The sequence below is a fragment of the Trypanosoma equiperdum genome, assembly GCF_001457755.1.
Source record: "Trypanosoma equiperdum strain OVI genome assembly, contig: ctg_266, whole genome shotgun sequence".
NCBI lineage: Eukaryota > Euglenozoa > Kinetoplastea > Trypanosomatida > Trypanosomatidae > Trypanosoma > Trypanosoma equiperdum.
In genome coordinates, this window is record NW_027124161.1 from 24,080 (window position 1) to 37,266 (window position 13,187).

At 47.0% G+C, this 13,187-nt stretch overlaps 3 protein-coding genes across 3 annotated transcripts; all 3 read left to right on the plus strand.

Annotated features, from left to right (window-relative positions):
- Positions 1 to 11: 11 nt before the first annotated feature.
- On the plus strand, positions 12 to 9,680 carry TEOVI_000098900 (paraflagellar rod component, putative; the record flags this gene model as incomplete). Its single annotated transcript, XM_067224299.1, has 1 exon — positions 12 to 9,680. The coding sequence occupies one exon, from the start codon at positions 12 to 14 to the stop codon at positions 9,678 to 9,680; it is 9,669 nt and encodes a 3,222-aa protein (XP_067080400.1).
- A 540-nt stretch (positions 9,681 to 10,220) lies between these two features.
- Positions 10,221 to 11,051, plus strand: TEOVI_000099000 (uncharacterized protein; the record flags this gene model as incomplete). Its single annotated transcript, XM_067224300.1, has 1 exon — positions 10,221 to 11,051. The coding sequence occupies one exon, from the start codon at positions 10,221 to 10,223 to the stop codon at positions 11,049 to 11,051; it is 831 nt and encodes a 276-aa protein (XP_067080401.1).
- A 734-nt stretch (positions 11,052 to 11,785) lies between these two features.
- Positions 11,786 to 12,337, plus strand: TEOVI_000099100 (ADP-ribosylation factor, putative; the record flags this gene model as incomplete). The annotated part of the gene is made up of 1 exon (XM_067224301.1): positions 11,786 to 12,337. The coding sequence occupies one exon, from the start codon at positions 11,786 to 11,788 to the stop codon at positions 12,335 to 12,337; it is 552 nt and encodes a 183-aa protein (XP_067080402.1).
- Between the last annotated feature and the right edge of the window lie 850 nt (positions 12,338 to 13,187).

Sequence of the window (13,187 nt, forward strand, 5' to 3'; positions counted from 1 at the left end):
AAGAGTCATTAATGCAAGGGGAAGAAAACTTGAAAGGGGCCACTAAGTGTTTGGCCGCGTCCCCCAGTGAGGAGACAGTGGATCCCTTAGCTCCACCTTCGCCTTCAAGCTCAACCACTTCGAATCGGATCCATTCAGTCAGTGAAGCTGAGAGGTTTTACCGTTCGGAGTGTGCGCGCATTGGAATAAATGTAAACAACGCGTTTGTAAAGCAATTACGAGCCGGGTCGACAGTTTTCAACTTTGATAACGGCTACTTGGGTGAACGCGGTATCATCCCTATTCTCACAACACTACAGCGCCTTTCCGTTGCGAGTTTGTCCATGAGAGGATGTAAGTTGACTGCGGAAGATATCGCTCAAATGTTGCAGTACCTTGGTTTTCACGAAACATTGCAAAAGATTGACCTACGTGACGTTCCATTGAGTGTGAGCAGTGGACGTAAGCTCTTCGCCCTCGCATTAAAAAACAATTGCTTGACGGAAATCCTATTGGACAAGGACACACCCAAGTACCTGTCTATACAACGGCAGTGCTTTTCCAATGCGAACATGAAGTTAGTGGCTTCCCGTTGTTTGGTTTGCAACAGGGCTGTCATCTATTCCCCTGACCAAAGGGTTGAAGGACAGATTCTCCTGGCGCTTTCGAAGGCACTCATGAATCGTGGAGAGAGTTACTGCGAGGTTGCGCTGGGAGTTTTGTTTCGGACCTTGCTCGTATGCTGTGATACGAACAATGGTGTGTTATTCATATGCTCTTATGAATGCAAGAATAAACTGAGCGATGATATCGTGATCATGATTGAGAGTGTGTTGAGCGAGCACCTCCACGGTGTTAAGGGCACTTGTCCTCGGAATACAACGTTGCAGCGCTGTCTGGTAGACAATGTCGCTAGACTGGAGAGAAAGCGCGTAAATTCAGAAAAATTGAACGCTGAGGGCAGTACGAAAGTGGTAAACCCGTTATCGTCTGCCTCATCGGGAGCCACACGGTGTTTCGACAGCTCGTCAGCTGACAGCAGTGACGCTGAGGAGATGCATAGGAAGAACCATGACGATGCGGATGCGTGTAGCGTATGTGGAAATCACACTCTATGTTTGTCCAATGGTGCGTATAGATTCTTATCTCAACTCCATGATGACGTAACGGTGGACTGTTATCTGCGACCGTCGGCGCTTCTTCACTTGTCAAGAGTAATGATAAAACACCAAAGGTTCAAACCTTGCTCTCAACTGTGCGTGCAGCATCTTGTACGATTTGGGTTGTATAGCTATGGCGGTGTGCAGGTTACGAACAGTATGACCGGCATAAGTCTTTTATCCTCGCTGGATATTCCGTTGACCCAGTTATCAAATGACGATTTTTCTATTATCAACTTCGCTTCTGCCTACATTGACGATGCGGCTGGGGAAGACACCTGTTGTGCACTTACTGTTGCGAGCGCGATGACGGATATCGAGGGTGTGGCTATTGATCCATATATGATCTATGCGGTTGGCCGTTTCTTAGCTAAGATACCTCCCACTTCTTTGGGAATGGAGTTGCGGCATGCGTGTGAAGTGGCGCTGATGGTCGGTTGCCTTCCTGTGGAATCGGCACCGTTTAACCGTCGAAAAGAAAGACCCACACGGGACTTATATTATCTATGGGAAAAGTGGTGTAAGGTAGCTGACATGGAGACTTTGGTTCGAGCTGCATTTTCGCGACGTCGTCAAGGGTTGTTTATTGTCGATGGCCCTCACTCGAACCTGTTTGACAACACACGGGCTGTTTTGTGGGCGTTTCGTAAAATGCGGCGATCAATACTTATCGTCATGCGCTTTTGCGTAGAGTGGCTCGCACTGCCGAACGGTGTGATACCAAATGAATCGCCCATGGGTCGTTCATTTCACACGACCCTTAAGGTCGTTGGGCAGACAAACATACACAACACCATCTATGTTATCTGCCAAAGCAACTTCGGGGAGAATGTGGGGAATCGTGGATTCTTTTACGTGCCCCGCAGTGTTTTTAACCTCTATGTATCCAGTGACGCGTGTATTTTTGTTGATTCCAATGTCTTTGCTTTGAGCAACGGTGAGAAGATTTCACTGCACGCCTCGCGGTACCTTCCGAAGAAAGTTATTGGCATAGTGGAGAACTGTCAAGTGCTCCATGAAGCTTTCAACTACATGAGCGATATTTGCCTGTCAACCGACGGTGGGGGGCTTGAAGGCTCGAGAGTTTTCTCGGAAGCTATTCGGTTTCCACCTGCGTTACTTTTCTTTGCATACCGCACGGGTGAGTGCCATATTTCGCAAAGTCAATGGAAACTTCTGCGAACGCTGCGACAGCTTTGTCTCACTGAAAGTACTCGCTCCCTTGTTCTCTTTTACCTGAGCGAGGTACTTGGTCCTAACGCAGTGGAATGGGTTGCTCGGCTTCTACATGATTTGGTGAATCTTCCACCCTATCCAGCACGTCTACAGATGGGCAGTGGGACGGCGACTCGTGAACATGTCCGGGAACGCAGCGGTGATATTGAGTGGAATCAAGTTATGGGGTTACTCTCAGAGTCTACAACTATGCTCACCTTGTCTTCGTCTCTTCCCGTAGATCGTGTGGAAAAAAAACGTTTGACTAAGCGTGTGTCCAGGCCGGCGAACCGCAAGAAAGATGCCCCTATCATAACACAAGATCCATTTCATGAGGATTTGTTGGGTATGTGGTCCTTTATGAGGAAAGAGGCGGAATCGCAAAGGAAGTCTGGGGGACGTTCTAAACCCAACGGAGGTCGGTTGGTGCTTCCCTTGTCAGCACAAATGGAAAAAGGGATTACTGCACGGGCGTTAGCACAGGAACCTGAGGTTGTTCCGCCATCACTCATCGGTGAAACATGGCATTCCATTTGTCTTTGCACAAAGGATGGAAATTTGACCGAATATGCTCTGTTTTTTATCAAAGACCACGTGTGTTGTTTCAACGTGGAGAATCGTTCCATGAATATTCCCTTACAACCCATGTCCAAGACGTTGGGGCTGAACAGTTTTCCTTTTATGGGTGGATTTGATTGTGCCTTCAATTCCCCAGTCAACCCACGAACTGCATATTTTTTTTGTGGTGAGGAGTGGTTGGAGTGGGATAGCTACCGCCAGAGGTGTAGTGGTGGTTTATTCAAATTGAGGTGTCACAAACAGTTTCGATCGCTACCAGAAAAGTTTCTTTCAGGAATTAATGCCGCTGTTCCGGTGGCAAACACGCCGCTCGTGTTTTTCTTCTGTCAGCTTGAATACGTTGTGTTCAACATCACGGAAAGGTGCCTTGTTGGAGGACCGATGCGAGTTGGGGATCATGGGAAGGGTAACGCAGGTGAAACCATATTCGGACCGTCACTGTCGAAAGTGTTTCCTCACGGCCCAATGGCGACGATGCTGATGTGGGAGAAAAGTGGTGAAACGGAAGAGAGCCAAGAGCAAGAGGATAATAATAACAATAATTGGGCGAGCATGGGGAGTATTAGGTCTACAAGGGAAGAGAGTTTGGTGGGGACAACGGCAAAGATCAGTGCAAACAACAATAACGGTGACGGAAAGGGGAGCTCCATTACACATGAGAAGGAGATGGTGGTGATGCTTATTGGTCGCTGTGGACGTGTTGCAACCGTAAAAAACTTCATTTACTCCCCTGACGCGAAGTGCGAGGTTCGGTTTGAGACCATTCCTTCTTCCGTTTTGTCGAGACTGCCGATGGCGTTTCGACAAAATACGATGACAGCACTTGGCAGTATATGTAGAACGGTGCTGGAAACAGAGTGCAGTGTTCACGATGTTATTTTATGTGATGCTCATCGAAGCGTTCACAGGGAGTGTACAGTTACAAGTACTCTTACTCAGAGTGCGGAGTGCGCAGAAAACCTTCTGTCAGTTGTGTTACCCCATAACTTTACCACGGTCGCACCGCTCCTGTGTGAAAGTGCGGTGTTTGTACAAACTGAGGAGAGTTTGTTGGGAGAACCTTCCCAGACTATCGAGGTTCGGTACGATCCTATGAATCCCTGCGCCTTCGGCGCGCTCGTGATTGTACTGAATCTGTCGTGCATAGAACCCCGAGTTCTTCAGGTCGCGCCCGTTGAAGTCCTTCTCGAGAGTAGTGATGACGGGATCGCGTATGTAAGACACGCACATTTCTTTATTACATCATCAATCACACCTGTTTGTTGGGGCGTATCGCATGTAGGGTGCGTTTGGCGTGTGCGCTTCGTCAGCAAACTGCCTGTTGGCACGGGCGTTGTGCGTCTTCTTCTGTACGAGGTAATGCACGTTGTTGGAACTATACCTGTCGATCCCACCGTTGCACTACCGCCATTGGAGTCTACGTTGGTGACAATCGATGCACCCTGTCTCCTTTCGCCAGCAAGGGATATATTAAACTGTTTGACACCTGGTGCCGTTTTCACAACGTCGACAAGTGCAGGTTGGTTCGAGCGGCATTGCATACTTCCTCTTCTTCCAAATGGGGATTTCTGCCTGTTGTTCTGCGGCCCTCACTTTGTTGAATTAGATTGTTCCAATGGTGTTGTGGTTGGCCATCGTGCGGTACCGATAGCAGCCCATCCTGCATTTGATACACTGCCTGCACCATTCCTGAGAGGGGTTAACGCGGCATTTTATCCCAACGTGAGGACCCCCAACATCGTCGCGTTCATTAGCGGAAGTCATGTTATTTTATGGGACATTGAGAAGGGGGCATTCGCATCTGGGGGTGGTGGTGTTCAAAGCGCTGCGACGATGTTTAAAGATTTGCCATGGAAGATGGAGGAAGTGGAGAATATTGTCCAGATATGGAGCCAACCGGAGGAGGTCTTTGTTATCAAGTCCCCTCATGTTCTTCGCTGGAACATCGTAACATCGGAACTTGTGGAGGGACCAATGAGGTTGAGCAACTCAACCTATTTCCGTCATCCTGCCTTTGAGGGTAAAAAGATTCTCTGCGCCGCTTCGTTCCCGAAATATCCAACCCGTTTTTATACATTTTGTGAGGACCTTGTGGCAGCGCTTGACGTGGAGACACAAGGGATAACTAACCTAACGGAGGCTAAGCCTGTCTCTCAATCAGAAGTATTTTTCCCCGTTACGTGGTATTTGAGATGGGGAATAAGGCGGCACGACTGTGTCATCAATCTTGACTTTAAAAATTACCAAAAGCTGTTGGTTGGGGTGACTATGCAGAGCTCAGAACCATGCGACGATAACTGGGTGGTGGAGTGCAGCGATGATGGTGTTCTATGGCAAACGGTGGGAAGACATCATCAAATAACTAGTCGGTGTCGGACAATTTGGGGGAGTGAGAGGGTTGGACACCATTCACGGAGGTTCTGGCGTTTCAGTTTGGAATGTGAGGAGGTGGACAGTCGGCACGAATATCCCGTATTGTATTTCCATATGTTGCTTCTTACAGTTTCTTCGGTTTCTTCCAGAGTTTTGCCGGTAAGAGTTGCTTGCAGCGGTACATTGAATGGACCCATGTCTTCGCTATTCGTTGATGATAAGGTCACAGTTGCGTTCGAAAACCCCGTCGACGAGAGCGGGGCTACTAAGGTTGTCAGACAGCACCTCATAGTAGACTATGGGGAAAGGGAACCGTCTGACGTCATGGAGTTTTCATGTATTTGTGTTGGAAAACCGCGACCTGTGATGTGGATCATATCCTGCAGTTCAAATGGTGAACAGTGGGAGGTATGCGGCACGTGGCACAGTCATGACCACTATTTCAGAGCTGCATGGCATCCCAGGGGACCCCGTCGATTCTGGAGCGTAGAACTGGAGGCACGGGAACAAAGCACGATATACGAAAACTTAACTTTCTTCGAGTATACGGGTCCGTCCGTTTATTTGGAGGACTCTTTGTATCTAAGCTGTTTATTGGATCCCTTCGTACTGTGTGAAGTGGGGTCCTCCGGTGATACTGTGGCAAACGTGGTTGTGCCGGCAGAAGTTGGGTCGTCAATAGTTCTTGACAGCAAGCAAGACGCCACGCAAGTTGTTGGTGTCTGCATGATATGCCATGAAAACAAAAGTCCCTACACTGCGTTCGTGGTTGAGTGTAGCTCCGATGCGGTAGAGTGGCGAGGTGTTGGGGTAACGTTTAATCTTCGGGGTAACTTAGCGCAGGCAGCATGGGATGTAAGCGATTGTTGTCAGTATTGGCGACTTCGGGTCACACAGCGTGTGGGAACTTCGCCGCTAAGAATATGTAGCATACGATTCGACACCCCAAAACCAACCCTTTACCACCATGTGGACTCAAAGGGAGATATTGCAGCCGGCTCAAGTGGAAAGGACCTGAACCTGAGGGGAAATTGTACCGAGGTAGTTGCTGTTGAGGCGGAGTTGCCGCCACTTTCTTCATTTGTAGTTGAAAAGCGTTCTGTTGACGGTTCCTCGTGGCAAGCGGTTGCTACGCTGAGGAACGATGACAGTGCAGATTCTCGGAAGGTGCGCCAAGGGTGGAAACCACGAGGAATGTCGTCGCACTGGCGGCTTCGACCCGTTCTTGCAGAAGATAATCTGGAGGAAACGTGTTTCAGTTCTAAATCAGGGCCTTTTATAAGTTGGAAAAAGGAGTGCGATGTCCAAGCTGAATGGTATTCTTTTATCGGTAAAGCATTCGTTCGCTACGACTTCTCCAAGGCGCCCGATGTGAAAATGGCAGTAGAAAAATTCGATGAAGTGCGGTTGCCGATATTTTTGTCTGATAACAATGCAAAAACTGTTGTATTGCGTTCGCGTGGGATGGAAACGGAAGCCTCTGTTTCATGGTTTTTTGACAGCGATACATCTCCACATTTCAAGCAGGTGTTTGTCAACGGCCGTGTTGAAACCAATCCCGACGCAGAGGCGGAATTAGAAAAATTAGCAGCATTGGAGGTGACTTCCGCTTCTTCTCCACGAGCTCCCAAGAAAACCGGGAAGAAAATCAGTAAGGCTTCAACTGCTCAACAGGAGGAGATCGTTAAAGCTATAGAGATGGAAGAAGAGGTGTTGGTTATAGTTGTTGAGACAAGTAACAATGGAGTAGATTACGTCCCCGTGGCGGAGAGACCCTTCTCGCCAAAAGGAAACTCATTGTCCTTCTTTGTAGACACTCCAACATCATACTGGCGAGTGAGATTCAAGGGGATCCCCAAAGCGTCATTTCTTGAGCTTTTTGAAGTGTTTTGGTCACTCGAGAAAGGCGCAAGGACAAAATTATCATCCCTTTTACGGTGTCCACTCAGTGACAGCATGTACGAGACGTGGAAAAATGCTGCCTATAGCCATGAAGACGAATTTTGTCAACAGTGCCGTGCAGGCTACGATCAAGCAAGGAGCGTTGTTAGTGGCCTCCGTGAACCTGAGGACATTGAACACCATGGGCGTATCGCCCAATACTTCATGCGGTTTAAATCAGAATATATTGCGTTTCAGAGTAAAGTGTTTAGGAATGCGTCCAAGGCAAAGAACCTTCCGGACAACAAGTACATATCCACGGAAAGGCGCTCCGGAAACGATTTCATGTATTTACTGCATGCGGTAGCAGAAAGGTACTCCTGTGGCGTGGATAAGCTGAACATGTTAATTGCTAATCCAATGTTGGTGTCTCGTGATTTTTCCATCGAAAAGGAAAGCGTTTCGTGGTTTTATCCAAAGATTGTGGAGGGTGGTACGCTAGCAGAGAGCTTTTACGGATTCCATAATGCTCGTGCTTTCGTAATCATTTTGTGGAGCATGTCGCTGCACGTACAGAGAAACACGGACTTGCTGGTTACAAAAAAAATCAATGCATTAAATGAGCACGTTGCGTCGGTGATGGTATTAGTGGAAATCAAGGAAATCAACTGGCTGGCCATTGAACACTTCCCTAGACTACCTCTACTCTATCATGTCGGGTTCTCCGGTCAACCGGTACTCATTGCGTTTACACTCAATACGTTAGTGTTCACGCCGAGGTACCGACTGACGTGTCCTGGGTGCTCTCCATTACCCCTCAACCACCAAATGCAGCTGTTTCCTGGCGTGAATTTTATCCGCCGCACCTCCCTCGCAACTTGCCCATGTCCCATTTTCGACAAACTGCTACTGCTGTACACCCTGCAGTTTTTGGAAAATACGAAAACGGAAATAATTCTTTCTGCGCCAACGATGGATAGCCCTAATGCAACCGTTCGGTTCACGTTACCAGGGAATGATATCAACTTTGGCTTACGAGGTTTGGTGATTGGATATATGGTGTTTGAGATTGAGCTTTGTATGAAAGCTACGAATGTTGATCCATCGGAAATGGCATTGCCAGTAACGGAGCATAAGAGAATAAACTTTGTATCGTATGACACGCAATTTGATAGTGGTGAGGGGACGGAACCCATTATTGAATTGACGTTGGCCGGCAGCATTGGTTACCCTGATGAACAGATTTTGATCTCGGGAATGTCACCCAGTGCGCGATATGATATCGGGGATGTCTTTCCTGATGCCTTTATCAGTGATTTAAGCATTAACTTTAACGCCGTGCTAGGACACCAGCCACAGTCTTTCCTACAACCGACTGTTAACTTGAGTGGTACATTGGTGGTGCCAGCCTGCGGTAGTTTTGTTTGTCGCCTTCAGCGTGTTGCACTAAACCGGAATTTTGAGTCGCTATCCATGGAAGTGTCTGAAATGCCGCTTGCAAGTCTTGTTACACTGAGCGACAAACTTGTTGGGTCATTGCAAAAAGGTGTTGATGTGAGCTGGATGGAAGGTATTCCCATGTACTTCTCTCTTGAGCTCCAGTTGGAGTATGTTGAGCGTCGGCTGACAGGACGGGGTACCTTCACGTTGGATGGAATCGAAGGGGACGTCTTAGTCACTTTATCAACTCAAGGTTTTGGTGCTACGGGTAATTTCAATACAGTGCGCATTGGTGCTGTTTGCTTGCAGGGAAAAGATGAAAGACATCAAGTCCTTGTAAATGTGGCTTCCTTAGCTAACGGGCACTTGAGTGTGCGGTTGGATGGCTACAGTTATTTGTTCGCACCACGCCCGTATCCAACGAGAGTGGAGATATCGCAGAGGGGCGTGGTGTGTATCTCAACAGGGGTCTTTTATGATGTTTGCATTGAGGAAGATTCTATTTTCCCGTCAAAAAAATACGCCAACGTTCTTCTATCGAAAGATCTCTTTTCCAAATGTCTTGAAGAGGAGTTGCGTGAGATACCGTTGATCACGGCACTCTTGGCGAAAGGCGTGGAGTTCTCTTTTGTGGTAGATGATGTGTTTGCACCCCAGTGCATGCTAGAGCGGCAACTTGTGTTTATTACCGTGAGGGGAGTGCTGATGGGGTGTTACTTCGATGTTACGGTTCCCGTAACACAACCTGATAACACCGTGGAGGAGGCGAAGAAAATAAGCAAGGAACTTCTACCGCGGGTTATAGAGCAATGTGACATGCCGCTATGGGCACTTTACCACATGTTCGTTGGTTGCGTTGAAAGGTGCGGGTCTGCGGCTTCAGGTGGGGAGGGCGGTGATGCTGATGATAACAACAGTGACGGCACGAATTTGTCTGTGGAGGGAAGCGCTTCTCGTCCCCAGCGGGGTGACACATCCAGAAAGCAGTGTGATGGTGTGTTTCTTTCTCGGTGGATCCAGCAAGAGCGCGGCGTATTCGAGGAGGGGTTGTAGAGCTGACAAATACCTCATTTCTTTGTTCTTGTGATGTGCCACCGAGTTTTTTGTGTCCGCGGGTAGGTCTAAATTCTTATTCGTGCTTGGTTTCTGTTGGTATCACGTGGTGCAAATGGTTTGTGTCTTTGTGGGCACTCAATATTATTGTTTGGTGCTGTTTATGTACAAAAGACATACACGGGGCGCATCCCCTTAATTCCTTGTTTGATAGTGGTGCTTGTGGCCACTCACATGTTTTTTAAAATTTTTCGCTTCCATAAGTGTGTGTGGGAAGTGACTTACTGGTGGCTTTCTTCCTTCTCCTCGCATCCTCTTTGTAATAATGAGTGAACGTGTGACACTAAACAGTGTCTTCGTTGTCGCATAATTCATTTTTTTTTGTTTCCTCTACCCTATTTTGTTTCTTTTTCACGTTGTGAGGGGGGGGGCGTGGTTGACATACGGAACGAAAAAAGAACAGTTTATAGAAGAAGGAGAATATCATACCAGAAAGAAACCAACAACACACATATACATATATTTCGCTGTACTGTAATTATGGAGTCGTCTGTTGCTTCACTGATGGAGCATCTCAATGCTGTCGAAACTCGCCGGCGTGTGGTGATGATGAAACGGAAGGAAGCCGAAACACGACTGTCGTTTGTCACAGAGGAGCACCAACAGCTGGAACAGCAGCGGGTGTTGAGTGAGGCACGTGAGGTTGAACTGAAAAAGGAACTCGATCATCTATTGGAAGAGCAGCGTCAAGCTCAGTTGCAACTAATGTCTGGTGCGGACACTATTCGTCAAAGTGAGGTGGAAGAGACTTTGCTTACTGAGCATGTACAGAAACAGGTGAGTAAATCGGAAACCCTAGTTGCCGAGTGGGTGTGCCACTTGCAGGAGTTAGATAACTTACAAAAATTGTGGGAGAGCGATAATGCCGCAACTTCCCTTCAGATACGCATTAATGCTCTTAAGGAGGATATCGTAAAACTTCACAGCGAGAAAGAGAGACTCGAGAAGGATGTTAAGAAAGCCCTCGAAGCCAGCATGATCCGGGGTGCAGGGGCGCTGAACCCCGCCGTTGTGGTCCCCGGGCCACCAACAGAAAGATGCGAGGAGGAGGAGGAATACGCTGCCGCAGTTGCGCAACTAAGAGAGCAACTTGAATTGGAGCAACGCGATTTGGAGGAACTGGGGGCACAAAACGCCCGCCAAATAGCCGTTCTCGACCGTGAGGTAGCAGATCTTGTGGGACGTTCCACTGAGTTGGAGCAGTGGCTGACTGATACCATCGGTGCAAGGGATCAAACACTTTCCAGCATTGAGTTATTGCCAACGTGTCTCAAGAACAAACTGTGTGTGTCGTGTAGCAGCAATTCTTGAGTAACTCAATGCTTTATAACAATTGTACTTCCATTTCCTCCTGATTTTGCCCGCAAGGACAAAGAGGATATTAAATGGAGTGAGGATATTTTTGCATCACTGGCTCCTTTATTATTCAGTACATCCGACATTTGCGTGTCATTACAGAACACAAGCGCTTCTATCCGAAGGAGAAATGCCTGCAGCATTCTGATCTTTTTTTTTTTTTGGAAAGTGAAGCTGCACATCACATTATAATGACCTTTTTCTCTTAACTGGTCGCAAAAAATTGTCGACTTGTTTACTCTGGTTTCCGGAAAATACTTTTGTGTTTTATCGTCTTTTTTAAATTTGATTTTATGTTTTTTTTCTTCTCTACCGTATTTCGTGTGTTGGTGTTTCATTCTTTTATTTTTTAATTTTTTTGTATTTATTGTTTGATCTCCTATTCGAACGTTACAGTTACTAATATTTGTGAAGCATTTTTGACTGTGTGAAGATCGAACACTTTCTTCTGCACAGCGTGAAGAAGACTCACAGATGTGATGATGAGAACAAGGAGAAAGAACATTACAGGGGGCATCGTATTCTCAAAGGTAGTCCCGCTTAATTGTGTATCTGTTTTACTGTTTGTTTGTGCCTCTCTGTCTTTGTGCGTGTGTGTGTGTGTGTGTGTGCTTGTGTCTGTGAGGAGCACCAAGGTAACAATAAAAAAGAAGAAAAAAGAAAGAGGAATAAGGGTAATCTATTTGATAATGCTTAAGGGGATCCGTAGCCGTGCGAAACGTGATAATGAGCCGCGTGTACTGATAGTGGGACTTGACAACGCTGGAAAGACTACCGTACTGAATGCATTGGGAGAAGACGAGGTGCCTGTGGAGGGAAAAGTTTCCCACGCCGCACCTGAGGGACCAACGCAAGGGTTTAATATCAAAACACTCACACGTGGGAATAAACGGGCTAAGTTATGTGATCTCGGTGGCCAGCGGGCGCTGCGAGACTATTGGCAGGATTACTACAGCAACACGGACTGCATTATGTACGTGGTGGATTCTTCTGACCACCGCCGACTCGAAGAATCTCACGCTGCATTTGTGGATGTTCTAAAGGGCATTGAAGGTGCTCCGGTTTTGGTGTTTGCGAATAAACAAGATCTTGCAACCGCAAAAGATGCTCAGGCGATCGCAGAATGCCTTCATTTGCATGACTTCCGAGACCGCAAGTGGCACATCCAAGGCTGTAGCGCCAAAACGGGAGCAGGACTGGAGGAAGGCGTGGCATGGATACTTAGCACTTGTGCCCCGTAATTGGAAGCTGATGTCTGTAAGGCGCTGAAAGCAAATAATTTCCTGGGGGAAGACTTCAATAGACACGCTCATGCCTCACTCACATATGATATTCATATATGTTTACGTTTATCTCCATGTCATATATAACATTGATGTCACTGCCACTACCTTCCCTCTTTTGGTTCCTCTGGTTGAGCGATTGCATTGCAAAAGCGTAACCGATAATGGGGACACTTTGGTTGTGTGAGTGTGTGTGACTCTTCTTATTGATATTAATAATATTGTTTCTTTTGTTAGGAAGGATGGGTGAATTAATTGTCATTTGAGCTTAGATGCGGTCGGAAAGACATGAATAGAGAAAAGAGGGGGAATTAAATACGTTTTTACGGAGCGTATTATTGTGGTCGGAACAGAAGGGACGTGCAAAGGTGTGTGTGAAAGAAGGATGAAGGTACCGTTTGAAGTTAGAATGAGCGAGAGGGGAGCGAAATGAAGTGCTTGTGAAGTCTACTCCTTCCCTTTTACTTTTTCATTGATTTTTTTTGACGCTTTTGCCGTTGTAAGGGAAACAATCATTTTGTGGTGGCACCATTTGAATTTTTTTGTTTGTGCTCTGGCTTTATATTTTTACGTGGAGGACAATGTGGGAGGGCCCCTAGAAAAATGAATAAAGAGAAATTGAGTCCGGATAGGAGGTGTGAAGATGGACAAGTCGGAGGAAGAAATGAAACAAAAAAAAATAATGCAAAGGTGTGTGTGGGCCATGTCTCCAAGCCACATTAATTGTCCATTTTTTTAAAAAAAATGTGCCGCTTACAAATTTGTACGTGGAAAAAGAAAAGCAAACACGCAAATGGCGGGGGGGGGG